The 25,937-nt window shown below is 50.8% G+C and overlaps 1 protein-coding gene across 2 annotated transcripts in view; it reads right to left on the reverse strand.

The window, feature by feature from the left end:
- Window positions 1–312: 312 nt before the first annotated feature.
- The window catches only part of TNR (tenascin R), a 29,390-nt gene continuing 3,765 nt past the window's right edge, over window positions 313–25,937 (reverse strand). Inside the window, exons 3-22 of one of the 2 annotated variants that reach the window (XM_010083366.1) lie at window positions 25,675–25,937; window positions 24,955–25,218; window positions 24,272–24,387; window positions 21,715–21,865; window positions 18,162–18,431; window positions 16,224–16,409; window positions 13,062–13,151; window positions 12,690–12,953; window positions 11,771–12,037; window positions 11,543–11,662; window positions 10,887–11,051; window positions 10,165–10,284; window positions 9,455–9,598; window positions 8,734–8,864; window positions 7,617–7,749; window positions 4,647–4,798; window positions 3,631–3,727; window positions 2,678–2,839; window positions 911–1,074; window positions 313–470 (exon numbers count right to left, since the gene is read on the reverse strand). The exon at window positions 25,675–25,937 is cut by the window's right edge and continues 3 nt beyond it. In XM_010083366.1, coding sequence (XP_010081668.1) covers window positions 351–470; window positions 911–1,074; window positions 2,678–2,839; window positions 3,631–3,727; window positions 4,647–4,798; window positions 7,617–7,749; window positions 8,734–8,864; window positions 9,455–9,598; window positions 10,165–10,284; window positions 10,887–11,051; window positions 11,543–11,662; window positions 11,771–12,037; window positions 12,690–12,953; window positions 13,062–13,151; window positions 16,224–16,409; window positions 18,162–18,431; window positions 21,715–21,865; window positions 24,272–24,387; window positions 24,955–25,218; window positions 25,675–25,937 — 3,379 coding nt within the window. In that variant the 3' untranslated portion in view covers window positions 313–350. The remainder of the gene's footprint in view (window positions 471–910; window positions 1,075–2,677; window positions 2,840–3,630; window positions 3,728–4,646; window positions 4,799–7,616; window positions 7,750–8,733; window positions 8,865–9,454; window positions 9,599–10,164; window positions 10,285–10,886; window positions 11,052–11,542; window positions 11,663–11,770; window positions 12,038–12,689; window positions 12,954–13,061; window positions 13,152–16,223; window positions 16,410–18,161; window positions 18,432–21,714; window positions 21,866–24,271; window positions 24,388–24,954; window positions 25,219–25,674) is intronic. The other variant, XM_010083374.1, reaches the window with a different exon arrangement.

Raw genomic sequence — 25,937 nt, forward strand, 5'->3', positions numbered from 1 at the left:
CGAGCCCCATGACAAACATTTCTAATAGGGTTTGCTGGGGATTTCTAAGTCTTTTAAAAAAATATCAAAAAATCTGTCTGTCTCTTTTTCTCTCTTTCTTCTTATGTTAAGGGCCAGAGTATTGGGGTAGGGAGACTGGAAATTTGGTATTTCTCTGGGGCAGATGCAAAGCAATGAGGTCTTTTCTTTCCCACGGCCTTTGCTTGTGCTGTGGTTCCCTCCAGCACTTGCAAGGGGCAGGTTGCTATCTCAGAGGAGTAGTAATTTTTTTTTTCCCTTTTCATATTATAAAATACAAACAAATGACAGAAAAGGTCAGGTGGTGGGAGGGGGGAGTGGGTTCAGCTGGCTTAGAGCTGCAGGGACCGTCGCTTCCTCCCAGAGACGTTACGGTGGTTGTAAGGTCGCATCTTCATTTCCACGAAGGGGATGGAGAACTCGTGGCCTTTCCAATGGTACCAGTTAATCCCCTGGCAGGAGGGAGAGAAAGGCACAGGGTAAAGAAAGACCCTAACAAGAAACTAGAGTGGGAGAAGAAGGAAACAAGGTTGACTGCCGTAGAGAAGACGAAAGGAAGAACTTCCTATAGCAGGAACAAGAAACTCTTCTGCTGCTATGGTTTGATTTCTCTTTCCCACTGCTCAAAGGTTCCTGATCAAATTTTATCGATGTATATTTTTTTAATGGAATGTAACAAGGTGCCATGGCAAATGACCATGGCAGCCAGTGTGAGGCATGAAGCATCAGCCTAAATGGCTTAAAGGTGGTTCCTGTTGCTCCTTCTGGTGTTGGGTCACCCCACAAGTGCTCCTGACCCTGGTGCACTGACCATGCAGCCCCAGCCCTAGCCTGGGCTTGCTGTTTGGCCACATCCCTAGAAGAAATGTCGAAGGCCCGACTCTGCCCTTACCTGACTGTGGCGGGACTCTCCGTACTTGCCGTTGAGGTTGGTGCGGTGGCAGTTCTTATACCACCAGGCCCCTTTATAGGACATGGCGCAGTTGGTCACAGCGACGTCGTTGTCCCTGTCCTTGGTGGAGAAGGGGCGGCCCTGGTGATAGGTGAGGGAGTCCCCTGCGGAAAGAGGTGCCGTTAGGGGTGGTGGAGCCTGAGTCATCTAGTTTTTTCAAAAGGAAATTAGGATATTCTGGTATATGTGGGAGCCTATTGATCAACAGCTCAAGCAGCTGAAGATCTGGGAATAACATTAACTGGAATTGCTCACAACTGGTTCATCTGAGGTCCTCTGCTGTCGGTTTAGGATCAGTACAGACCATAGCAAAGATTAGAGGCTGCTTGGGTTTGGCAGATAAAATGCTATATGGGTTTGGATCTGAATTTCAGTGTTTCAGAAATGAGTTAAATCCTAGATTTGGGCGCCCCTGATTTCCTGAAGCCTGTATCTGCTTCATAAATTCAGGATGCTTTCAGCCTTCTTCCCTCCTGTTAGCCAAAGGGAACTTTTTCTCCCAGAGGAGGCCAAGCATTTGTGTGTTGAACCAAGGATGCTTGCCCCTCTTTTCTTCCTTTGGAAAGGGGGAAGAAGCTTTTGGAAGGTGTGTGATGTCTTATTCCACCAAATCCACCAACCTCATCTCCCCTCCTTACTAAGGAATAAGAAAGTTGCTTTTGGGTGAAAGAAGAGCTGAAGAGAAATGTGGTCATTACTACAACTGAGTGATGTACTTAAAGGAGACATTCTCAGTGTGCTCCTTGGTGGTCCATAAGAAAATACGAAGTGGACCCAAGCTAGCTCTGTGCAGTCCAGCCACCAAGAGGCTTGCCTGAAAACCTGTCTCTCTTCAATGAACCATTCGGTGAGTCTTGGCTCTTGCTGCTCAAGGTGGAGCAGAGGCTCCTTGGTTGGATGGCTAGAAGAACAGCTTGTGTGGGGAAGGGGAGGCAGCAGTGACGGCAGCACTGTTACTGGCATTTTTGGCCATAGGCTGGGTGCCTCATGCCCTGGGACTTTAAGTCAGAGCAAGTGCTGTGTGGCGTGTGACCAAGATCCTTGTCGCTTCTCCTCCAGGGGCAACTACCAGATATTGTATAGGAAAATTCCTGCATCTGACATACTCTGTGGGGTCCCTCGCTAAGTACGTGGTGGCGGAGTTTTGTCTGGATCATGGAGACTTGCACTGGGCACGTCTATCCCAGCTAAAGGGGCTGCAGCTGTAGCCCTCTCACTCTTCTTGGGGAAGAGACCCCCGTGCCCTCCCTCCATCACCAACTGTTTTCTGGTGGACAAAGCCTACCGCAGCTGCATCAACCAAGCAAGTAGGTGTGACTGTCCTTGCAAAACCGGACTGTGTTTGGCCTCTGTGTGACGAAATGTTGCAGAGGATTTGGGGTTTTTCCATTGCTGTGGGAGCACGATAAACGCACCCTCCAGCACAGCATCAATAGTGAGCTGTGGTTATCACCAAGTGAAATGACACTTCTGACGATTGACCTGCTTGTTTGAACAGCAATGCCTCTGATATTAAATATCTAATCCCCAATGGAAAATTCCTTGTGTCCTTAGTGAGATTTCTCAGTCTGGTTTACATGATGGACTGCAAGAAGTCAGAAAGGGCTATAGGTTTGTGTCTTGCTGCCCCAGACAAGTAAGCTTTGATATTGGGATTTTCTTTACAGTTTCAGACCCACTGGTTCCAAGATTTCAAATAGATTGTACCCGAAGTGCCATTGTAGTCCCCAATTCGCAGCTTGTACAGGCTCCGGGAGTCGCCAATGGAGAACTTGTCATAGTATGCGTATGCTGTGTCCTGGCCATCCCTCATGTCTATTCGCAACTCGTAGCGCCCTTGAGATGTGATCTTGTGGATGTTGTCCAGGCCTGGTGAGACAAGAGGCGAGACACCCGGTGAGACCTAGTGCTTGGATCTGCTCCATGAGCAAACAAAAAAAAGCTCTAGGCAAATAAATTGGCTGTGGGAAATAAGGACAAGGGGAGGAACCAAAGAGCAACAGCGCTTCTATGTAAGTCTCTGTCTCTTCTGGCACTGGTGGGGTCTGAGGTCTCTGTCCCCACTCAAGCTTCACCTCCCTGTGGCTATGAGAGGTGGGTTCAAAGCCCAGGTTCAGCTTTCTCTGTGCTGCTGGAGCTGGGGGTGTTCAGCTGTGCAGCCCTGGTGTGTCTCATCTTGCTGTTAAGCTCCTGTACAAGCCAAAGCGTGTTTACACTGCAGGGCTGGCCTTGGCTTGTGTTCAGGTTTTGGGGGAGCACACTCCATTTCAGAGCTGTGCTGGGTCTCCCACTCACCCCTTTCCTACTTTGGGCAACTGTCTTGCTGGCCAAGGCCAGCTGACCTCCATGTGCTGTAGATGCCACCAATGTAACGTGTAGTCATCCAAAGGAGGGTGATGGGTTTTGGTCCATGAAGACCCCCAGTGTACCCTCTTCTCCCCTAGGAGGAGCAAATTAGGTTGCTGCCAGCCTTCACGATGTGCTTGTGTGTGGTGTGCCCATGAGGGACTTTCTGATGTGCATGGCAGGAGATGAACAATGGAAGTAAAACTGTCCAAGGGAGAGCATAGAGGAGCCAACAGCTGGCACGGGTGAGCAGCACAGGGTACAGGGAGCTGGGGTTTGACATGTCAATGAAAGGCAACCAGTTAAGGTCTCACCCAGCCAAAACTCGTCCTCCAAGTTTCCGAAGCCAACCCGGTAATCTGCCCATTTCCGGAAGAAATCCGTCAGCCCGTTCTGCCGCCTCTGGAAGACCTGTGGTGGAGGAAGACCAGGGGGAAAATCAGTGTGAAGGAGAAGAGGAATGTCCTCGCCAGGCTTTGGGGCACACAAAATAAAGACAATATTTAGTTTTTCCATCATGCCTTTCCGGGGAGAAAATTGCAATGCCCATGCAGTTAGTGTTAATTGTAGCCATGCAATTAATTCCTGTGCAGATGGAGAAACTAAAGATACATTAGATGATGTCCAGAGCAAATAAATGTTATAATGGGAAGGAATCAGCCTTCAAGGTTTCTACTCTACCCAACGCATTGTGCCTCTGGTTTTCTAGCATGTGATTCTGCTTTTGGCTGGTTCTTTCTGTGGTATCCAAGGGGCTGCTCTGAGGCAGAGTGAGATGGATGGAAATTTCCTGGCTAAAATAACATCTGTGCTAGAAATCGGCATTTGAGGAAGCTGATGCGTGCGAGTAAGCGTTTGACACGAATAAAATCAAAGCACCAAAGCATTATTTACTTAAGCTGTCAGTCCATCTACGTCAAGACAAGCAGTGTTTGTGCAATTCAAAAGCCAAACAGGCATTTGCCTCTAAACGCTCCCGTGCGGACTCAGGCAGGGTGATGCCTGACACTCTCCTACTGCAGGCAGAGTGAAGCATTCCCCGTGAAAGCTATTAGCCATTAATTTCATTTCTAGAACAATAAATCAGCTTCACTCTCAGATTTTGCTCTCTAGAAGCACTGCAAACATGTCAAATAAATCAAAGGGCATTTCTCCAAGTGTAACTATTATTACCGGAGCGTGGGCTGTTCCCTATAGCGTGGGAAATGAAGCGTGCGATATTAAGCCTGCTGTTGTTCCCGCACAGCGCGGTGCTTGGTTTTGCTGGTAGGATGAGGCTGGGTTACTCTGTGATGCCAACAACCTGTAGGACAACCGCATGGCTACTCACAATCCAGCCACCTCCGTCGGTGGTCATGTCGCAGTACACCTGCACCCGCTGGCTGAGGTCCCCGTTGATGGAGATGGTGTAGACGCCACTCAGCGTGTCTCCGTTCATCAGGTGCTGGGCACAGTCCTGAGGATTAGCAAAGACACGTCCGCCTGTGAAATAAAAAGAAAAAAGCAAAACGTAAGCAGAGGGACACCTTTCCCACATACCTTGGGCACCCCTGGTTGTGATTCAGGGAAGGTCTTGGCTTGTGCGTCCCAAGTTATACTGCAAGGTGGTGGGACTTTACATCTGCCAACAACATCAGAGGATTTAATGGAAAAAAGGTGTGCATATGTTAATTAATCTCCCATATGTCCTGTATTGGACAGATGCCTGGTAACATCACTATGAATGATGAGGGATGTCACATCTTGGGCCATCTTTCTGCACCACATCTGAAACCCTGGGGTTTAAGTTGTCACTGTCATATTTAGACAGCTGTGAAAACACCGAAACCTGTCCTCCTCTCAGGATTGCCAGCTCCAAACAAGTTTTATGACTTTATTGATTCCAGGGGAATTCTGCTGATCCATGCCCTTGGAAATGATGGTGGACTTATGCCGGGCTGATTGTCACTTGCAAGCTGAGCAGGAATTAGGCTGTGTGAGATGCTAGAGATGGGCAGCATGGGCTGTGTGCTTGTACTTCAAGTGTCCTCTAACAAAGAGACGTCTCATCTGGGGATCAGAGCTTAAGAGAGTCTTTATGAGGTCTCGGCAGTATTGGAGGCTCAACTCTGGGTTCAGTTTTGTTTTGTTTTTTTTTCTCATTTAATGGAAAAAGAACTGCATCTTTTTCTTCACTGTTGGCACATCTAGATGATGCGGTAAATGAATGCAGGCAAGGTGGATGTGGCTTTTGAGGGTGTCTCCAGTAGCACACTGAGAGGATGTGAATGACATGCTGTCTGCATCCATCACAACTGCGTGACACCCCATAGGACCAGGGTACAGACCCTTGTCTGTTATTTCCTTCCTATTTGGGTGTATTCCCCCACCCTTGTGACCTGAAGACTTGGAGGTTGTCGCTTTGTCCAAATGTTGAAGATCCCTCATTTTTTTCCCGTCTCTGTGGTCTGTAGTGCAAGGTCTGGTGAGAGTGTTTGCATTTTATAGTATCCAACAATGAAAACATCTTCAAAGACAACCACTTCAGGGTCCCCTGAGCTCTGCCGAGATTACTTGTTTCTTAATTTATATTCATATCTTTAAGAGCCAAGGAGACTTTGAAAGACATTTCAAACCACTATAAATTATAAATACTGTATCTGTTTCTTCCTTTTGTCCCATCAGTATACAATTCCCCAAGAAACTTATGCAAACATGAAACAAAGAGGCTGAGCTATTGATATGTCAGAGGGAATGGAAGAACCCCGGGATGTGTAGTGTAACCAGAAGGAAGTAAAACAATTTAAATTAAGCTGGGTGGGGGGAGCTATTTCTATTTTTTTTTTCTCCTTAAAGACAATTCCTTGTTTTCTGTGAAGTGCTCGGAGACGCTGCCAGAGTGAGTTGAATCCCAGACTCCAATTCTTTGCCGAGGGATGCTGCCCATGGATTCCATTGACCCAATGTTTGTTCCTGGGTGCTTCTGTCTCATCAATATATGGGGTGAGTGGGGAAAACTGGTTCCTTGCTGACGCCTGTCTTAATCTTAAAAGCAAATTAGACCTGTCTTCAGATTCTGCATCAGCTGGCAATGGTGTCTCTACCACCACTGCTCAAGTCTGACGGTTGTGTTCAATGGAAACAGTGCTCTCCTTGCCCAACACGCGTGGGTTTCTGCTGCTGTATCCCAGCCCTGTGCAGTTTCGTTCCTGACTCTTGAACAGCCTCAGAGATTACAAGCATTTTCCTGTCACCTGCCTGAATTGCACTGCCTTTATGTGCCCGCATAAGAGGAGAGAATAACAGGAAAGCCTGATCCATAGATGCATTAGGGAAGAGTCTTGTCTTTTCTTGTTGACCTAAAGAAGTTCTATTATCTCTTAAAAGCAGGTGAAGGAACCTTTGCGTGTAACTGTGATAGGGAAGTGTATCCACAGCAGATTCAAAGAAAACTGTCTAAATCAAACTGTCAGCGCAGATGGGAGGAATTTTAGTGGACATCATCTTCAGGCTTCGTAGTGCTTTCGAAGCCCAGGAGCAACGTAATTGGATTCATCCCTGAACAAAATGCACTCTGGCTGTTGAGTGCCCTGGCGCAGCATGGCTTTTCAGAGAGGGTGAGGAACGATATGTTTTGGACAGTCTCTAATGTGAATGGTTGCAGAGGGTGAGGGCAATGGTGACATTTTCACACAGGCTTCGTTCTTGCAAGATTAAGCACTCAGTGAGGGTTATGGTGGCTGTGGATGCTCACCATTTGATTTGGGAAGGAGACCATTGCTGTTGCCTTATTGGATTGGAACTTCTCTAGAATTAGAGGGGAAGGAATAATGCAACTAGATACAATTGGTGGGACCACAGTCCTGTGGGTATGCTCGCTCTGCTGTCCATGACTCCACTGATGGTGGTGGAGATGCGTCTGGAGATGAATCATGAGCAGTTGGACCATGTCTACAGTGTAGAGAGACCAGCTGGGTCTTTCCCCATCCACTACAAGAGCATAGCTGTTGGTACGCGTTGTTGACTTCTGTGGGTTTTTTCCCCTCCCTCTATTTCCCCTTTATTTGCGTAGGGGCAAGAGCAAGGCAAAGGGCCTGGTAGATGGTTCCTGGTCTGAAGCCCAAATCCCCTTGCCCTGGTCTGGGCTTTGTGTTTGTATTATGGCTCCTTCAGCCATTAACTTTTTGTAGCAAAGCATCACTGTGGGTCGTGGAAATGAATGTTCCTCTTCGTGGATGGTGGCCTGAGGAGGGAAGGCTCGTAAAAGCAATCCATGTCTGTCAGCCCTGCCTAGCTGAGTGGACACAGTGCGGGTCCTCACCTGTGGTGAAGGTGGTGGAGATGAAGCCGCTCCGCATGGCGTTGTGGGCAGCTTGCAGGCGCACGGTGTACTCGGTGGTCTCGGAAAGCCCCTCCAGGCGGATCCACGTGTCCTCAGCATCCACAATCAGCTCCTGTACATGGGTCCCAGAAGGAGGCAGACACCAAGAGCAACAGATGAGAAAAGCGATGGGGAGCCTAAAGAGCAAGTGAGGAGGGAAGGGAAGCCACAAACTACCGCAACCCATGGTGCATGGCCGAGGGGCATTGCATGGCTGCTTACACCCTGGGACTAAGTCAGCATGAGGCCAATGAATATATTCAACCTTTTGGGATGGTTTGGGTGGGACAAAGCCAGCTGGTTTGGACACAGGAGATTTAAAAGTTTGCAGTTTGTGTGCTCTGTTTACCAGCTCTGTTGGGATCTGCGTGCCCTCAATACAGGGCATGACTGATTGCCCAAGCATCACAAGGAGTAGAGCTGGCCAAACCTGGCTACCAGCCAGTTTTGACTCCGTCAGTTCCTGTCACATTAATTTTTCTGGTCAGCCACAATGCCACATAGTGTTATATTGAAACCCTTCTGCAATGCTATTATCCTCTGGCTGCTGGAAGCCAGTCACGCTGGCAGAGGAAACGAGACTATCTGCAGTGACGTATTTCTGATAGTGTTTGTAGCGGCTCTTCCAGACAGGCAGATATGGACACGCTCATTAAATAATCAAATATGTTGTACTGCAGGATTAATTATCTGTCTGTACCTATCTTCCTCTTTGCGAGAAGGGCAAATGGCATTTTTAGCATCTCTGTTTGCGGGATAACATTCTCCTGCCTCAGCTTTCTCGTGTTGTGAATTTCCCATGTTCTTCCAAAATTTCCAGGCACACCCTCTGTGCCCAGGCCTGCGGGTGTGTGTAAAGATTTTGCCCTAGGCAACCTTTTCCTGCTTTTTCCAATTGTTTATCTAACATATTGCTTATACAGAAAGTAACGCCTGTCCTTCTGGTCTCTCCCTGACCTAGTGAGCATCATTCTTTTGCTTTGTTGGGTTTCTCCTGCTCATGGTCCTGTTATTTGCTGACTTAATGAACCTCTTTCTTTGTGAGGGACTCACTCACCTTCCGGCTGCCATCAGTGGATCTGTAGGTCATGACGTAGTTCTCGATCTCTCCCAGGGGAGGCACCCAGGAGAGCAGGGCGCTCCGTCGAGTGACTTCGCTGGCGGTCAGATTTGTTGGTGGATCCAAAACTGTAAGGGTGGATAGGGACCCGGGAAGTGCAAGTCCTCACGCATGACCATCCCAGCCCCGTTTCCCAACTCAGTGCACTGGGATTCAACCTCGCAGCCCTGAGCTACAGCCCAAAGTCCATCCTCACCCTCAGTTTCCAGACCTTGTCACCAGCCCTGAACTTCCTGCAAACCCTCCAAAACTCTAGAGGATGCTTTCTGAAGGGTAATGGCTCTGAAATTCTTGTGCTATGGGTTCTGTCAAGCTTCTTGGAAGCAAAATGGGTTGTAGTGCTCCTCTGGCCTATGGCCTTGGGCTAGAAAAAGACCTGGTCAAGGGTCTTCTCAAGAAACCACAGTTAGGGGAAATGAAAGAAAGGGGTGGATGGATGTTGAAAGAGTAAAAATGATGGTTTATGCTTCTTGTGATTAAAATTCTGTTTTTGTGTTGTGCCCACCACTGGTATTTGTGTGTCCTTTTGGCACATGGCTGCATCTACACCCACACGTGTGTGACAAGAGCTTTGAGTTAGCCCCGTTGGCCCATTTTCCTGGGTTGGATATATGGCTAAGGACACGTAATGGGGAGTGGGAGAGGTGATTGTACATACGAGTTGTGAAGTTGGTGCTGATGGTCTGGCTGGTGAGAGGCCCGTTGGTGGCGTACATAGAGACGGTGTAGGTAGTAGTGGGCAGGAGGTTGGTCAGCTGGTACTCCTGGTTGACTCCATCCACAAGAATTGTTTCTCCTGCAACTGTAAGTCAAAAGAGATGGCTTAGGTGTTCAAGGTGGTTCCCCAAAATGATTCTGTAGATATGACCTCATGATCAAAAGCACTTATACTGCTGAAACACCATGAGCTATTGTGTGGCAGCTGAGCTGCAGGGGTCATGTTTGGTCTGAAGGATGTCTTATTTTTCCCACAGTCCCTCTGTTTGCCTGATGCTTTCTTTCCCTTCAGTAGTGGGTTTCATGGAGTTTGCGGCACATTAAGTTTCTGTGGGGTAGGTACATGTTTGCCCTTGGGCTGCTGCTGGTGGGCTGGTTAGTAAAGTGGGAGGATTGAAGTCCCCTCCTATGTGGACTGCCATGCTGTGAGGCTTGGTGAGGGGCACTGCCATGGGACATGTGCAGGAGGAGCTGGTGTCTGGGGATGGGGCACAGCAATGCCACCCACCAGCTGCTGTCCTCCTGAAGCAAGGGCTTCTTCCCCACTTCCTCCGTGGAGGGCATCCACTGAACCCTGGGCTTTGGGATGGGGGAGAAGTGGAGGTGAGCTGAAATGGAGCTGCAGCAAAGGGGTGCCAGGTTTCAGCATACCTGCGTGGTGGGTGAGGATGAGGACATAGCTCTCCACCTCTGACAGCGGTGGGTTCCACTGCAGCAGCGCCTCAGTGGGGGTGATGTTGGTGGCTGTGACTTCCAAGGGAGCATCCATAGCTGTATGAGGGACAAATTCAGAGAGTCAGAGGCATTGAGAAACTGGGCTATGAACTGGAAGGGCTTCTTGTGGCCCATCACTCATGGTCTTGCCTTGCTGCCCAGGCACATGTGCCTGCAGAGGAGGTATTGCTGCCCTAGCTGGAGAGCAGAGATGTCATAGCTTGTGCTATGCTGCTGGGCTGCTCTTTCTCTGTTTTCCTGATGCACAGCCTAGGATGTTTGGGTTTTTTCTTAGGTTTTTGAGGAGTCTGAGGATAACGGAGGGTTTTGTTCTTGCAGCAGATGCTGTTTGTGTCAGGGTTTCCCTGGGGATTATTTCTGGAAGTCTGTACTCCCTTTAGGATAGGTTGTCATGGTTGCCCAACATCATATCTTGAGCTTCCCTGTGCTCGGTACACAGATTTAGTACTCCCCTCCACGGCTACCCATGCACAGATGGGAAAAGCTTTGCTTAGACATGCTCCAAAAGTCCACTTGTGAGCCTTGCTTATCATCTCAAGCTTGCATCAGGCTGGCATGAGCTCTCAGCTGCCCGATTGCTACAGCAGGCAAGGGCTGGCACCATTTGACGGCCCGCTGCCCGCCGGAGCTCTTCCCACCTGTGTGCACAGTGATGGAGGCCAGCTCGCTCTCCTCCCGACCCCGCACGCTCTTCACCCCGATCTCGTACTTGGTGGCAGGCTGCAGGTGGCGGAGGGCGTACTCGGTGGCATCGCTGGCGATGGCAGTGCTGTCTGTCCTCCCTGCAGGGACAGGGCCAAGAGCTTTGGCATTGTGGCTGGCCCCGTCCCTGGGGTACAGGAGGTGCTTGGGAGGGGAGGGCAATGCCACAAGCCCCCTCCAGGGCTGATACTGGGGGTAACTGGGCTGTGTGCCCATCACTGCTGGCTTGACCTTTTCAGCATCGTAGGTGAAACTGGGGCTAAGGGAGAGGAGCCAGCAGAGGCAGGTAGGGGAGGGGGGATTTTGGGATTGGGCCCTGAATTAACCCCCCCAGAGGAGGGCATGCTGCAGGGGCTCACTCTCTGTGCCAAGATGGCCCTTGGCTGCAGTGGTCCCTGCCCATCCTCGTCCCAGACACACCGTCCTCCATCCCTGCATCCTCTTGGTCCATCCCAGCTACTGGTGGCTTCGCCCAAGGCATGGGGATGCTGCCTGGGGTGAGGATGATCTGGTGGGTTGCTCATGCCAGCAGATGGAGGGAGGGTGGGCAGCTGCGAGCTTGGGGCATGGGCAAGAATGGTCTGACCCTTACCTTCAGCGGCGCGGTAGGATATTCTATAGTGGTCGAAGGCAGCGATGGGAGGGCTCCAGTAGAGTGTCATGGACTCCTGAGTGACATTGCCCACCCTGAGACTCTTCGGCGCATCGATCCCTGGTGAGATGGAGCAGAAAGCAAAGCTGTGGGAGGCAGGTCTGCTCCCCGTTCCCCCACCCGCCCTCCCGGCAGGGTCCTGTGCCCGGCGGGGGTGTCCTGTGGTACCTGTTGTGATGGAGCCCACAACGGGCTCAGAGCTGATGGCACCATGCATGGCCACCAGCGACACCAGGTACTCGGTGGATGGCTGCAAGCCCGTCAGGCTGGCGTGCCTGCGGGTGCCGTCGAGGGTGATCTGCTGTTCCTCCTCCTTGTCCCGGGGGCTGTAGGTAAGGATGAGGCGGTCTGCTGGTGGGGATGGATCACTCCACGTGACATTCACACTGGAGGACGTCAGTTGGGAGAAGTGGAGCTGCGTGATGGGCCGGACCCCTGCAAGATGGGGAGGGGAGATGCAACCCTGACTGTCTGCAGATCCTGGCCTCTGCATTGTTTCTAGCACTTGTATGGGAAATACCCAACAGAGGTGGCAAAGCTGCAGCTCTGAGCTCTCTATTAATCTGAAACTGTGCTGGGATTGAGAGGCAGAACTGGGAGGGGAAAAAATGGTGATTTTCTCAGTTCTGCCTGCAAACACCTTCCATCCCAGACCCATATGGTCAGTGGTGGGGCTGCCCCACTACAGATGATATGTACTGTCTGAGCTTCTTGACTGCAGGCTTTTCACCCAAAGGTGCTTGTGAGGTCCCTCAAGTCTTGTTTTTTCCTTCCTATGGATACACAGACCCCCCCTGACCACAGAGGACAGCATGGGCTGGCTGTTCCCCTAACCCTGCCTCATCCTTATAGGAGCCTCCAGCCAAACCAGGATGCTCAGAGCTGCTGGTGAAGTTCCTCAACACTGGTAGGGACATCCTCCTTCTGAGGTCAAGGGACCTACTCCTGTGTGGAAGCATTGCTCCCAGCTCTCATCGCCATCACCACCTCAAGGGTTTTGGTGCTGGACATACAATGGGCTGGCAGAGGTGCCAGTGTGGGGTGGTGGTCTGTGCCCTTGTCCCCATCCCAACTTGTCTTTCTCTACCTGTGAAGGCATCCACGGTGGCCTCCAGGCTCTGCTGGCGTCCCCTCTCGGCGATGATGGAGATGGTGTACTCTGTCCCGGGCTCCAGCTCTGAGAGGGTGAGCTGCGACTCGTCCCGGTGCACTGTCACTTCGGAGGCCATCCCTGAGGCGGGAGTGAAGGTGATGCGGTAGTGGTCGATGGGACCCATGGCTTTGGTCCAGGCCAGCGAGATGGACGTCTCTGTGGAGGCTGTCACCAGGAGGTCCCGGGGGCTGTCAAGCTCTGTGGGAGAGGGTTGGTGCAGACCTTTGTCCCCATGCACAGACTGTCCCATGGGGACATCTGAGCCATAGGAGCCAGCTGTGCTTGGAGCCATGGGGCCAAACTCACCGGTCCTGGCGTTCATGGTCGCTGGCACGCTCTGCTGGCTGTCCATCACAGCCGAAATCCCGATGCCGTATTCTGTCCCTGGCACCAGATCTGCCAAGGGGTGCAAAGGACACAAAGGGGCATGAGCGCAGGACCTGGCTGGGTGGCCTTGGGGTGTGACCCCCACCTCCCACTGCTGGGGACAGGGGGGACCCTCCTGAGCATCCCTGGCATAAGCAACCCTCCCATGGGTCAGCAGTTCTCTGCATGTTGCAGAAGAGCTGAGCTTTTTTTAAAAGCCTGTGGATGCCTTTGGACAAGGAATTTTGATTTTTCTAGCTCAGAAATAAGCAATTTTAAAAAGTTGTTGCTGAGGTCTGCTGTAATTGCTGGCATCGAGACAGAAATTGGGTGTGTGAGCTGAGATGGGAACGATAAAGTTGCTATATTTGTTTCCAAAGTGATTCAACATCAAATACTGTCACAGGGCTGGTGTTTTGATGAGAAGTAAATGATGAGAGCAGATGAAATGCACGCTAATTGGGAAAGGCGCAGTCTTTCTGGGAGCCGAAGCAAGCGCCGCTCCTTGGGGTGGACATATCCTCTGGTGCCTCTCTCTAGGGACATGGGGATTGAGCTCAACCAGCTCCTTTCCTGTGCACTTCTTGCTGATCACTATTTTATCTCCATGGTACATCTCCTGCCTCTGCCTGTCACTTCTGCTTGGTTGCTGGTGGCTTTATTCCCCTCCTCCTTGCACTTCATGGTCTTTCCCATGGGGTCAGAGAAAGCCATAAGCCCTCCAGCCCATCCTCACCCTGCCTTGCCCAGGGACAGCATCCCCTGAAGCAACCAAAACCTTCCCCGGGAGGTCAGGAGGGAGGGAAACCCCCATCCCCTGCTCCTCTCTTCTCCCTATGGTGCAGTCTTGGTGCCAGGGCAGGGGGTGAGATGGACCCCCTTTGCCCCTGACCAATACATGTCAGAAGTATCCTGGGAAGGAGGAGAAGGAAGAAATGAGCAGGAGCAAATAAAATGATGCCTTTTCTATCAGCTCTTTTGGGCAGAGCAAAATTATGGATATTTCTGTGCCAATGCTGATTTTTGAAGAGAGATGTATGGGGCAGGGCAAGGCTCGCTACATTTTTAGGCTTAAATCTTTGATAAACTCTGCTCAGTGCCATTCCTTGCTGCTTTTCCTGCAGGCAGATGAAGGCAGCCGAAGGAATCACTGGTTGCTTTCATGCCGTGGATCCCACCAGGTCCCGGGTGGCTGGAAACCCTCCCCGACAGGATTTGCACCATGTGCAACAAGACCTTGGAGGACAGGGCAACCACGTATGTAACAAAGCTATGAGAGAGCCTCATGTGCCATCCGCATTATGGCCATCCTGGCTTTACTTTTTTGCCAGCAGAATGTTTTTTGGGTTATTTTCTGCTATAATTAGGTTTTTTTTTTTTTTTAATTTGTTTGCTTATTACATAGTACTCTGGGAGCTGGAAGCATTGCACTTCAGTGATGATGGAGGCACTATATAAATATTGCTCACTGCTATAAACTTCAGACTCTGTATCTCTGAAGCTTGCTCAAGGGGGGGTTTCTGTTATCCCTGCCTGAGTCTGGCAGCAGCCAGGCAGTGCTGGTGCTGTCAGGTAGACACTTAGCAGCTTTTTAAAATTTTTATTGAGAGAAAAGAGAGCCTTCATGTTGTCTCTTCCTCTGAGGCAAGCTTGGACTCTGCTGTGGGTGTCATTGCAGTTTAGGTCACAGAATCACAGAAGAGTCTGGGTTGGAAGGGACTTTAAAGACCATTGAGTAAGGGATCATGGGCAGGGACACCTCCCACCAGCCCAGGTTGCTCAAAGCCTCATCCAGCCTGGCCTTGAACCCCTCCAGGGATGGGGCATCCACAGCTTCTCTGGGCAACCTGGGCCAGTGTCCCACCACCCTCATAGGGAAACATTTCTTCCTGATATCTCATCTAAATCTTCCCCCTTTCAGCTTAAAATCGTTACCCCTCGTCCTGTCACTTTACTCCCTGATCAAGAGTGCCTCCCCACTGGGGTAGTATTGCACCTCTACCCTGGGGAGGAGGATTTGGCCCATTTTTAGGGCTCCTTCTCACCTAGAAAGGCAGTAAATGCCTAGAGGAAAGCTCTCAGGGGACCAGCACTGGGTCTCTGATCCCTTGCTGTCCCCCTCCATCTCATCCTGCTTCTCCATGCACGTCTGCATCATGAACACAGTGGAAACTATCCCTGGCATTTCGCTTTTCCGCATACCACATCTTTCAAGCTAACTGCTCAGATTGCTTTGCTGCTCTCCAGCCTTTCCTGTGACTTGGTGCCGCTGTATGTGTAACTTCACATTCAACTTTCCCCCTGAACTTGTTCCTATAGATCCATACAGCAGAGGTGCCTGAGCCCTCTTTTTGCTGGAGAGGTCCCAGGAGGGCAAAGGGAGTTAATGTGGGAGAACCTGGTGTCCTGCCATACTGAAGACCTTCAGGGTGGATGAGTGGTCTTTTTTGTATGTGTCTTTGCTTTGCTCAGAAAAATGCTACTGGAGCTGCAAATCCAGCATGAAAGTGGTTGTAGTTGAAAGAAAGGAAACCAGATCTCACTCGATGCTTCGCTGTGTTGCTGCAAAAGGTGTTTGGGACTTCCCTGTCAGTGAGAGGTGGGTGGTGTTTGCAGGACTTGCTCAAAAATAGCATCCCTGGGTGTGGGTCTGCTTTGTGTGCAGTTTAGAAAAAGGCAACAAACTCGGGCAGCCTGGATCCCCATCACTGCCTATGGGGCACCAGCATGTGCAGCTCTTTCCCAGCAAGGAAAAGAAGGGTGAAATAATATTTTCCTCTAGAATATCCTCAGCCTAAAAAGCCGCCTTCTCCCCATTTCTCACTCTGCTCCTTGGCAGCTCTATTTGCAACCTGGACAGACCCTTGCTTTGCTGGGAGGTGCATCGCTTGGCTCATGGATAAGCAGTGCCCAAATCCAGACCCACAGAAGGGAGAATGAGCTTCATCCCAAGGGAAACCTTTCTGGTAACTAGTAAACTCCAAAACAGCCTCAAATATGTGCCAGCATAAGGACAACCAAGCATCAGTGCTGACTTGGGCTCTCCATTGCCCTTCCTGCTTGCGAGGAGGAGGAGGAGGTGGAGGAAGGGTGCATGCATACCTGCAAGGGTGGCCCGGGTGGTGGGGCCGGTGTCGCGGGGCACCAGGACTTCGTGGTAGTGCTCCCCGGCCAGGGTGCTGTAGACCACCCTGTAGCTGTGCGCCTCGGCCTCGCTGTTGTCCCAGGTGAGCTCAAGGCTGGCGGGCGTCCGCGCGCCCACCCGCAGGTTCTTGGGGGCATCGATCTCTGTGCGACACAAGGGAGAGAGGCACCGTCTCACCGCTGGGCACTGGGGATGCACCCCGGAGCCTTGGCGTAGCTGAACAGCAGCAGAGGGGTACCCGGGAGTTATGTCTGTGAGGTCCCGTGTGTGGTTCCTCCTTCTTGGGGCATGTCCCCACAGAAAGGGCTGGGGCATCGGCTGTCACCTCCTGCTCAGCACAGACCTGGAGGTGGAGGTTCCACCCATGAGACTGATGGGAGTGCTGGGGCATTCACAGCATCCCTCAGTAAGTTGCTTCGGGAGCTGATTGCATGTTATTTGGAAAAAAAAAAAAGTTTTCTCCTCTATATGAGAGTAGGGGAAACTGAGGCAGCAGAAGAAGAGCTCTGTAGCAGCTGTGCATTGGCCTGAACTGCTCTTAGACGAACCTCGAGCATCTTTACAGGCTCGTTCATACTCAGATATTGCCCAAAGGGTTTGTTTATTAGTGCTGCTGGGGCTGTGCACCAACTCTGCTCTGATCTGCACAATAAACCTCTCGTGTGAGCGATGGGTTGGTGCTGGGCAGGGGCTGGGTGCCAGCAGACAGGGGGTAATTACTGCTCCTTCATGGACCTGGGTTTAGGGGGGGATTTTTTATGTTGCCTTTTAGAAATAAAGCAAGGAAGGCCAATGCAGCAAATCAGTTGTAGTGAACATCTCGTCCGAAATATATATCTATAGAGATATACACGCACACAATTCACACACTGCAGTTCTTGTAATAGGAGCCTAGTATCCACCAGTAACGTACATGACAAGTAATTTATATATCATAAACCAGCACTGAAATACGTGCTCTACCTCCTCCTTTATGGCACGGTAAATTAAACCTGTTAGCTATCTGCAGGCTTAATGTTAATTAAAGTTTTACCGACCAGTTAGGGTTTCACTGAAGATATAAAATAAGATAACCACATCTCTGAGCTGCTTTCAGCCGCTTGGCTGCCGGTTCCTCAGGCAATGCATCTGCCTCGGCTCTCAACGCTGAACGGGAGCGAGCATCACCTTGAATTCAGACCTGTGCTTGCTGATTTGGTGCTTTGGAGAATTGCATGTTGATCTACAGGTGCTGTTAAGGGTGTAAACTGCTGGGTTTCACGGCTTTAGACCTGGGCTTAAGCTAAGCTGTGGGTCTGAAAGGGTGTTGAAGGTGGTGGGGATGCACGTTGTGCCCAGCCAGCAGGAGCTGGTGCTGCAGCAGGAGATGGCCAAGGTGGGGTTTGCTTGGGGGTCATCATCTCAGTGCGGGTTTTTGAGTCATCTGCCTGGTTGGTCTGGGGTCACCTGGGGTGTGCTGGGGGCCATGAGAGCATCCCCATGGCGTGTGGTGGGGGCCCATTGCATTGGAGGTTTAGGGACTAAGCAGAAATGTAGGTGCTAGTGCAGGGAGGGCAGAGGATAGTCTTAGGGTGAGTTGAATCATTTGTTCTGCCTTGCTCTGCGCCAGGACGGTGACCGGATGCAAGACACCCGTATTCAGGTGTCTTCATTCAGACCTGCGTCCTAACCGTCGTGTTTTCATTGCACCGCTTCCTCCCAGTACACTGGATTAACCTCCAGCTCACTCACACTGGGGGAAAACCAGGTCACACTAAATCCCAGCTGCAAAGAAAAAATTCAGTTTGGCTCTGGATACGCAAAACCCCACACTTGTTGCAGGACAGCCCGTCCGCAGTTTGCAGCAAGCCATTACTAACTTGTGCCGGTTCTCCCAGCAAAGCCAGCTTAGCTACCTGTGGTGAACTGGGCGAGGACTGGCCGGCTCTCGTTGGCACCCCGCAGGGCGCTGATGGCGAGGTGGTAGCGGGCACCGGGGCGCAGGGCCTGCAGGGAGTACTGGCTGAGGGGGGGCTGCAGGCGGAAGGTGGTCCTCCCCCCCTCCCCATCCGCCAGCCCGTACTTTAGCAGGATGGCGTCCCCCTTGGCACGGGGCGGTGTCCACTCCACAAAGGCCACTGTGTCGGAGACATCCCGCACCAGGATCTGCGTCGGGCCGTCGATGACTGTGGAGGGGGGGGGGAAACCTGTTATTTTTGGGAGAGTTGGATGGGGAAAGGTGGCAGCTTTGGGGACACCAGGCTTCAGGGATGCTTCAACCCAACCTTCCGAGTGGCCCAAGTTAGCTATTAGGGATGAGGTAAAGAGGTGGCACAGGGGAGAGACGTGACCCCCCCCACCCCAAGGTACTCAGGGGGTTTGGTCCTGGTGGGTTCCCAGTCCCTTGTCCCAATCTCCCATCTCTTTCCTGAACCCTCTCCACTTTGCCGATGTCTCCCAAGCTGTGGGCACCAGAGCAGGACCCAGGAGCTCTCTCGTTGATGCCCATTAGAGCTATAATGCAACTCATGCCCTTCTCTCAAGCTGGTTATTGGCTACAATTCCTCCCTGGCTTTTTCAGGATAAAACCTCTTACGTCTAACTGCAGTCCATTTTCTTTGCTCCTAGATAAGTGCTCGTACTTTGTAATGCATTGAAAACCATAGTTTTCCTTTGTGCCCAGCTCTTCAAGCCATTCAAACTGCTTTTATCGATGGTCTCCTTCCACTCAATTTGCTCTTTTCCAAGCATTTCCGTCACTGGCAAAATTTATCAGCAATGATATTATGTCTTTTGAAAGGCGTTGACAATGTGTTAAAAAACGTGGGGCCAAGGACCGATCCAAGCATTGAGAACTGAGGAACGTCTCTAGAAATGTTCCTGCTTCGGTGCCAGCTCCTGGTTTGTAGTTAAGCTGAGAGATCAGCTCGTAAAGCTGTTGACATGTCAGCAGTGGGGAGAGAGGAGAAAATGCAGCTGCTCTGGTGAGTCTTCATAACTTTTTGGGTGGGGGGGGCTACCGTGGCTGTCCACCAAAGCCTCTCACATAAAGGGGTTTTAGCTAAATTCATACTGAGGATGCACTGGGAGACTATTTTGGATATTTCTGCTTTCTTTTGCAGAGAGTTGGGCTCTTTGCTCCTCTGTGTCCCCCAACACTCAGCCTCTGGAAATCTTGGGCTCAAGCCCAGGTGGTGGATACTTTGAGTCCGGCAGGACCTTACGGCTGCACGGATGGATGGATGGGCCATCGCTCCTGTGCTGGAGTATCACTGACATACAGATCCTGCTGGGCAGCCCCTTTTATCACTCATGTGGTCACAAGGTGGGGAAAAAACCCATGCTTGTCCTGTAATTCAGGCTGTACTGCATGCAAGTGCATCTAATGTACTGTATATAAGAGCAAATGACACTACAGAATAAGGATGTGCTGAATGCTGCATCCCAGGGTGGGATGTCCTGGGGCACACGTGCGTGGGCAGGGGTGGGAAGGACCAGGGAGGGTTAGAGAAGATGTGGGGGAATTTGGAGCAGTAGGCTGCATTCTGGGGACCTAGCGCCACTGGAGAAGGGAAGAAGGGTGTTTAGGTAGGAGCTGGATGTCCAGCTTGGCCAGGACCATCCAAATGCTGAATCTCCAACTGTTTCAAGTTGTCCAGTCATCCAGGTGGTGCTGGGAAGCATCAAGTGCCACTTAGCTGTGCAGCATGAAACCATGCCTTTGCTGTTCAATCCCAGCAGAAGGGGTTGAGGCAGAACAAGGATGATGGGGTGTCCTGGTTTCAGCTGGGACAGAGTTAACTTTCTTCACAGCAGCTTGTGTGAGGCTATTTTGGGTTTGTGCTGAGGAGAAGCTGATCATGTACTGATGGTTAGAGCTGCTCCAGGACAGTCAAGGACTTTCCAGCTTCTCTGCTGTGCCAGTGCCTGCAGGGGCAGGAGAAGATGGGAGGGAGCACAGCCCCAGTGACTAGCCCAGGATTCGACCTCAGGTTTAGGATTGAGACACAAATTCACCAATAATTTATTCCATATCATGCACGGCATGCCCAGTATATAGATGAGGCTCTGTCTGGAAGTGCTCTCTCTTACTCCAGGTTGTCTCCCTCTGGGTCACCGCTCTCTCAGGGTCATCTTGGTCTTTCATACACTTGGCCTCTTATCTCTGTTCTGGCATTTTAGTTTCGGGATTCTCCCTGCTCTGGGATCATTAGCCAGGAACAGGCTGAGCCTTGGTCATTGGGTGGTGAGCAGTGTCACTGAGTGTCACTCATTTGTGTATTTCTATATATTACTATTATTATAATCATTATTATTACTTCCAGTATTATTGCAGTTTAGTTATTAGATTGTTCTTATCTCAACCCACGAGTCTCTTTTCACTCCTTTAATTCTCTCCCCCATCCCTGGGACAGGGGAGGGTGAGCAAGCGGCTGTGTTGTGTAAAACTACAACATGGGGGCAAAGCTATGGGGGTACTGCAGAGGAGGGCAGACCCACCAGCATGGGGAGACCTTCATGGAAGGGAAAGGTGAGAGCCCCCCACTCCCTCTGTGCTGCCCTGCAAAGGTCAACCCCTGAGTTTGAAGTACCAGCCTCTCTTTTATTTTTCCTGATTTGCTGGGGAGAGGAAGATTTGGGCTTGACCAGGAGATGTCTCTGCTAAGCCATGTCAAGCTGAGCATGGGGCGGCAGAGCGGGAGGAGAGGACTGTGCCGAGGAAGCTGAGACCTGAAGCGAGGGACCCTCCCTTCCCTCTCACTGCTCTCAAATTAACAGCCTGGAGAGAGCATCGCCTCGTTACAACCCTCCGGCTGCTATTTAAATGCTGTTTCCGTTTGCAACAGCTTGGACGGAGGTAGACGTCTGCCTGGCTGCCAAGGCAGACTGCAGCAGATCTGGCGTGGAGAGCCTCGTCTCCCCCGGGAGCTCTGCCCATCTTCAGCGAGGAGAAGACCCAGTTGAATTTCCTCTAGACTACGGGATGGACCAGTGACTGGCTGAGTAAATTGGTTAGGAGGCAGACGTGCTGTTGCTTGTGGCTCCCTGCCTGGCTGCCTGATTTGCCTGAATTGGTGGGAGCAGAGGGCATTTAGTGGCACAAAAGCAGGTGGGAGTTTTAATCTGTTATATACGAATAGGCAATACATTTATAGAGATGTTTCTTGGGGGTCTCCAGAATGTGAGATTAGCAGCAAAGAGGAATTTATCCATCTGTATAATAAAAGTGGACTTCGCTCCCAACCCCATTAACCTTGCCATGGTTTCTGTGCTTGCAGCATTTCGGGAGGGAGAGGCAAAATCCCACATGCGGAAGCTATTGCTGTGATGCACATGTAGCTTGGGCAGTGGGGTGGTGCCAGTTTTACCCCTGCCCATGCTGTGATGAGCCACTCTTGCTGCTGGGACCTTATTTTGGGGACCAAGCTCTGCGTGCTGCTGTGCTGCCCCGGGGCTGGGCTTACTCACGGGTTGAGACGCTGTCAGAGGTGGGAGGGCTCCTGGCTTGTTCCTTCAGGGCTACCACGGTGACAGTGTACTCTTCCCCTGGCTTCAGCCCCGTCTGGTTGAAGGTGGTGACGGTGCTGGGGAGCTGGGCGATCACACCGCCCTCGTTATTCTGCCAGGGAGCAGAAATTAGCGTTACAAAAACAGGTGTTTTGGGGGGACTGATGCATGGAGCACCCACCTTGTTGGGCTGAGAAATCCTCCCCCATCCCTTCTTCCCCCCACCCACTTCTGTATTTTGTCATATGTGTCCCTGCTGTCCTCCAGAAGAGAAAAGATAATAAACCCGGAGCCTGGGCTGGGCTCCTTTTTCTGGCTATTCAGGTGCCAGGAGCCTTCTGTTGTTCATATATTGGTATGGAACAGTAAGGTCTTTATTTTGGCATCCCCTGCTTTTTAAGTATCTTTATTAAACTCATTATGCTTTGCGGTTTTGCTCTGAAAAAATCCTAAGGCTTTAAGCAACTGCAAATGTCACCTTCCTTGCCAGTGTTTGGACAAAGGATCTTTTCTTGCTGCTGTCTCCACTAATAACACGCTAAACAAATCTTTGCACATAGCTCTCAATTCATATTCATCGCTTTCCTCATTAAACAGGAAATCTTCCATTTTAACCATAAATTGCCATCTTACCTTTCCTAATTTTCTTTTCTAAATCTGTCTTCGCTCCGTCTTCCCCCCCCTCCGCCCCATCCCCAGTGCCCGCAGCAGATGGGCAATCCCCGCCTGACCCGGCTTTCGGGGGGCTGAGAGCATCACGGGGACCACAGAGGGAGGATTGCTCTGCGGGAGGGTGCCAGCATCCTCATGGGGATGCTGAGGACCAAATTAGCATCCTCTTGCCTGCTTTTTGGGAAGGCAGAGCGAGCTCAATTTTGCTCATAGATGTTATTTGTGATGCTGCTGTTATAACTCTGATATTTTTTTTTTCACATTAATGCCTCTGGGACTAGGTTTTGGGTTTATTTGGGGTGTGGCAATGGCTTAGCATTTGCCTGAGTGAGCAGTGAAGGAGACAGCACCCTCTGCCTTATTTTAGGAGAAAAGCTGGTGATAGAGTCCAGTTTCGGCAGCCGATGGGCAGGACCATGACAAATGGATGCAAGAACTTCAAAGCCCTGTGAGCTACATCCCTTCCCCACCCCAAAAACTTGCACATGAAGAACAACCATCCTTTTATCCTTTATCTCTTCCTTTAACTCCTGAAATGTTTCCGGGTGGTTTAAAGTTTTAAGCTTAAAAAAAAAAAACCAGAAATGGGGCCAACAGTTTGTGTTTATTGGCAAGAAAAACCTGTTGCTGATGATTCTGTGGGGGTAAGTTTGCTTCTATCTTGGCGATTCCTCACCCTAAAATGGATTTATCCCCATTTATCTGCTTCAGAGGGATGCTGTTGAGCTTAATTCCCAAGTATCAGTGAAATGTGTGAAACATAGTGATTTTTTTTGCTACCAAAAGCTCTTCCCTGACATTGTCTTATCATTTCGGCTTTTATCCCGACAATGAATGAAAATTACCCCGGGGCTTATACCTGCAGCACCTGAACTTACACTTCTAACACAATTTGCATGTGGATGTACCCAAAATTGCACCTGGATCCTTTCAGCCTTTTCAGAAGCGAGGGAATGAGTTATTTAAAGCCATTGGGCCCTTGCTTCACGCTGTATAATGATATTTTACAGTTAAGAGTCTTTAAAACTTTGGGGCCAAGTTCTGCAGTTCTCCATTGCCCAGAGCTGCTTTTGACTCCAGCGAGGGTTTTGTACAAGTGAAAACGGCATAATTAAGCCCTTAATCAGCATTTCTTTTACTGCTGGGGCTTGAATGCTCTTGTAAAGAGGCTCCATATACAATTGAAGCTATACTTATGGCTAAATGGTGTAGAAATTATGAATATAGATTAAATACTTGATGTACAATTTTTGTTGCCGCACATAGAAAATATGCGATATTTAGGGCAACGTTTTCATCCTTTCATCTTTTCTGGCACAGATTCTACCTGTTCATCACCGCAATTAAAATTCCATGGCAGGGATTAGCAGCGTGCGTGACTCAGGGATGCTGAAGGTTGTTGTCTGAGAGCCGGCAGCTGCTGGGTTCGATCTGGGCTGCTTTGGGTAGCTCAGCATGCAGAGAGAAGGGGTGAGGAAGAGGAGGAGGAGGAAGGGTCACAGCAATGGAGATGGAAGGGATAAAAGAGGGGCTGACAGCAAGAGGCAGCGAGGCTGGAAGGTTTACTTGTTTATATGCTCATCTCTTGATTTTATTGGGGAATTTATTTGAGGACATGTAAGTCTTGCCACCAAAGGCTACCAGGGAAACACGCAAGCCGGCAATTTGGGGTTGAGGCATCTGGGGTTGTCTGATGTGAAGCACTCAGATTGCAAACAGAGGTCTGATTTTTTTGGGGTTTTTTTTTTGGGGGGGGTGTAATTGGAAGTGAATTTAGGATCCGCTCGCTTAGTGTTTGTAGGGTGACGGGGGGTAGCCTGTGATGGCTTGGGTGCGCTGGCAGTACCTTGGGGATGAAGCTGATCTCCCAGCCGTCGAAGGGGAAGGAGAAGGGCTCCCACTGCACCTCCACTGTCGTCTCTGTGATGGTCTTGAACTTCAGCCCCTGCGGTGTGGCGAGGTCTGGAAGGGAGCAGGGGGTGGTGAGCAGAGCAGGATGGGTGTGCGGGTGCCACTTGTCCCCACCCTGCCCCCTGCAGCTATTTTGTTATGTGGGCAATGAAAACGGGACCCTTTTGATAGCTGTTATCAGAGTCATATCTCCTGATGTACAGCATCATAACCTCTTGCTGCGCTATTGCCCATGTCTCTGGGATCCGTCACAGGGAACCCATCCAGGAGTGGGAGGGGAACCTGTGACTTCTGTGATATATCGCAATATTTTCTATGGGGAAAAAAGTATAAGATATTTTGGGCCATATTCTGGGGGCTTTGATCAAACACTGAAAGCTTCTTTGATTTTCAGTCATTCACGTTTTCATCTATTCTGAGTCTTTATGCAGAGAGTGGACACATTTCCCTCTCTCCTATCTCCGAATACAGATCTAAATGGAGATAAAAATATCACCTTTTTTTTTTAAGGCTCAATTTTCTGCTGCTAGAAGGTTTTTATGGAAAATGTGAGGAGCCAGCCTGAGCATCACCTCTGGTTATGCAGGTACCAAGTGACAAATGCAGCAGGATACTTACTGGTCATCACCTTGGAGGTAACAGGGATGCTCAAGACGTCGCTGATGACCGCATAGACGCTGATGTTGTATGCAACGCCCGGCTCCAGCTCTGTGATGGTGATGCTGCTCCAGTCCCCAGGAACCCGCTGCTGGAGCTGGGTGCCCCCCGGCCCCGCTGGCTGGTACGAGACAACGTACTCGGTGGCTGCCCCAGGGCTGTCCCACTCCAGCTCGATGGAACTGTCGCTGATCCCCATCACTCGCAGGTTTCCTGGAGGAGCCACTGGTGGGAAGGGCAGAGGTAAGGATAGCGTCAGTGTGTGTGTGGTTTATCCTCCTGCCCGGCCGTGGGGAAGAGGGCATGGGTGTGGTGGTGGGACACGGGTGCAGGCTGTGGGCTGGGGGTATGTACTATCTGGGGTTGTATGAAATACCATAGCAAGGCAAAGGCTCAGGAGAACCTGACTGCAGCTTCTGTTGCAGCAAGGGTTTACCACCAATGTTGAGACAAACCTCGCTGGTTCTTTGTTTGTCTCACAAACTTTTGCCCGTGGCATCTCTGGGAACAGGGACAACAGGGAGGCAGTCAAACTGTGGGTTCTGAGCAGGTCCTATGTGACATGCTCTGACAGGTATGGGTTTCTCCCAGGCTTCATGGTGCTCCCACGGGGCTCTGGGTACCTGAAGCCCTTACTCATATGTTAGGATCTGGCTGTCCCCATGCATGCCCCCCTGATACCTGCTGAGCAATCCTGCCCTTCGTAGCCTTCCTCGCAGACGCAGAGACCGTCCTGGCAGACCCCGCGGCCGCTGCAGGCATTGGGGCAGTGCAGCCACCCGCAGTCCTCCCCGGCGTAACCCTCCTGGCAGATGCACGTGCCGTTGGCGCAGTGGCCCTTCCCTGAGCAGTCGTGGGGGCACCGCAGCTGGGAGCAATCCTCCCCGGTGAAACCCTCCTCGCAGACACACTCGCCGTCCACGCAGAGCCCGCGGGAGCCGCAG

The sequence above is a fragment of the Pterocles gutturalis genome, unplaced genomic scaffold, assembly GCF_000699245.1.
Source record: "Pterocles gutturalis isolate BGI_N339 unplaced genomic scaffold, ASM69924v1 scaffold31066, whole genome shotgun sequence".
Classification (NCBI taxonomy): domain Eukaryota; kingdom Metazoa; phylum Chordata; class Aves; order Pterocliformes; family Pteroclidae; genus Pterocles; species Pterocles gutturalis.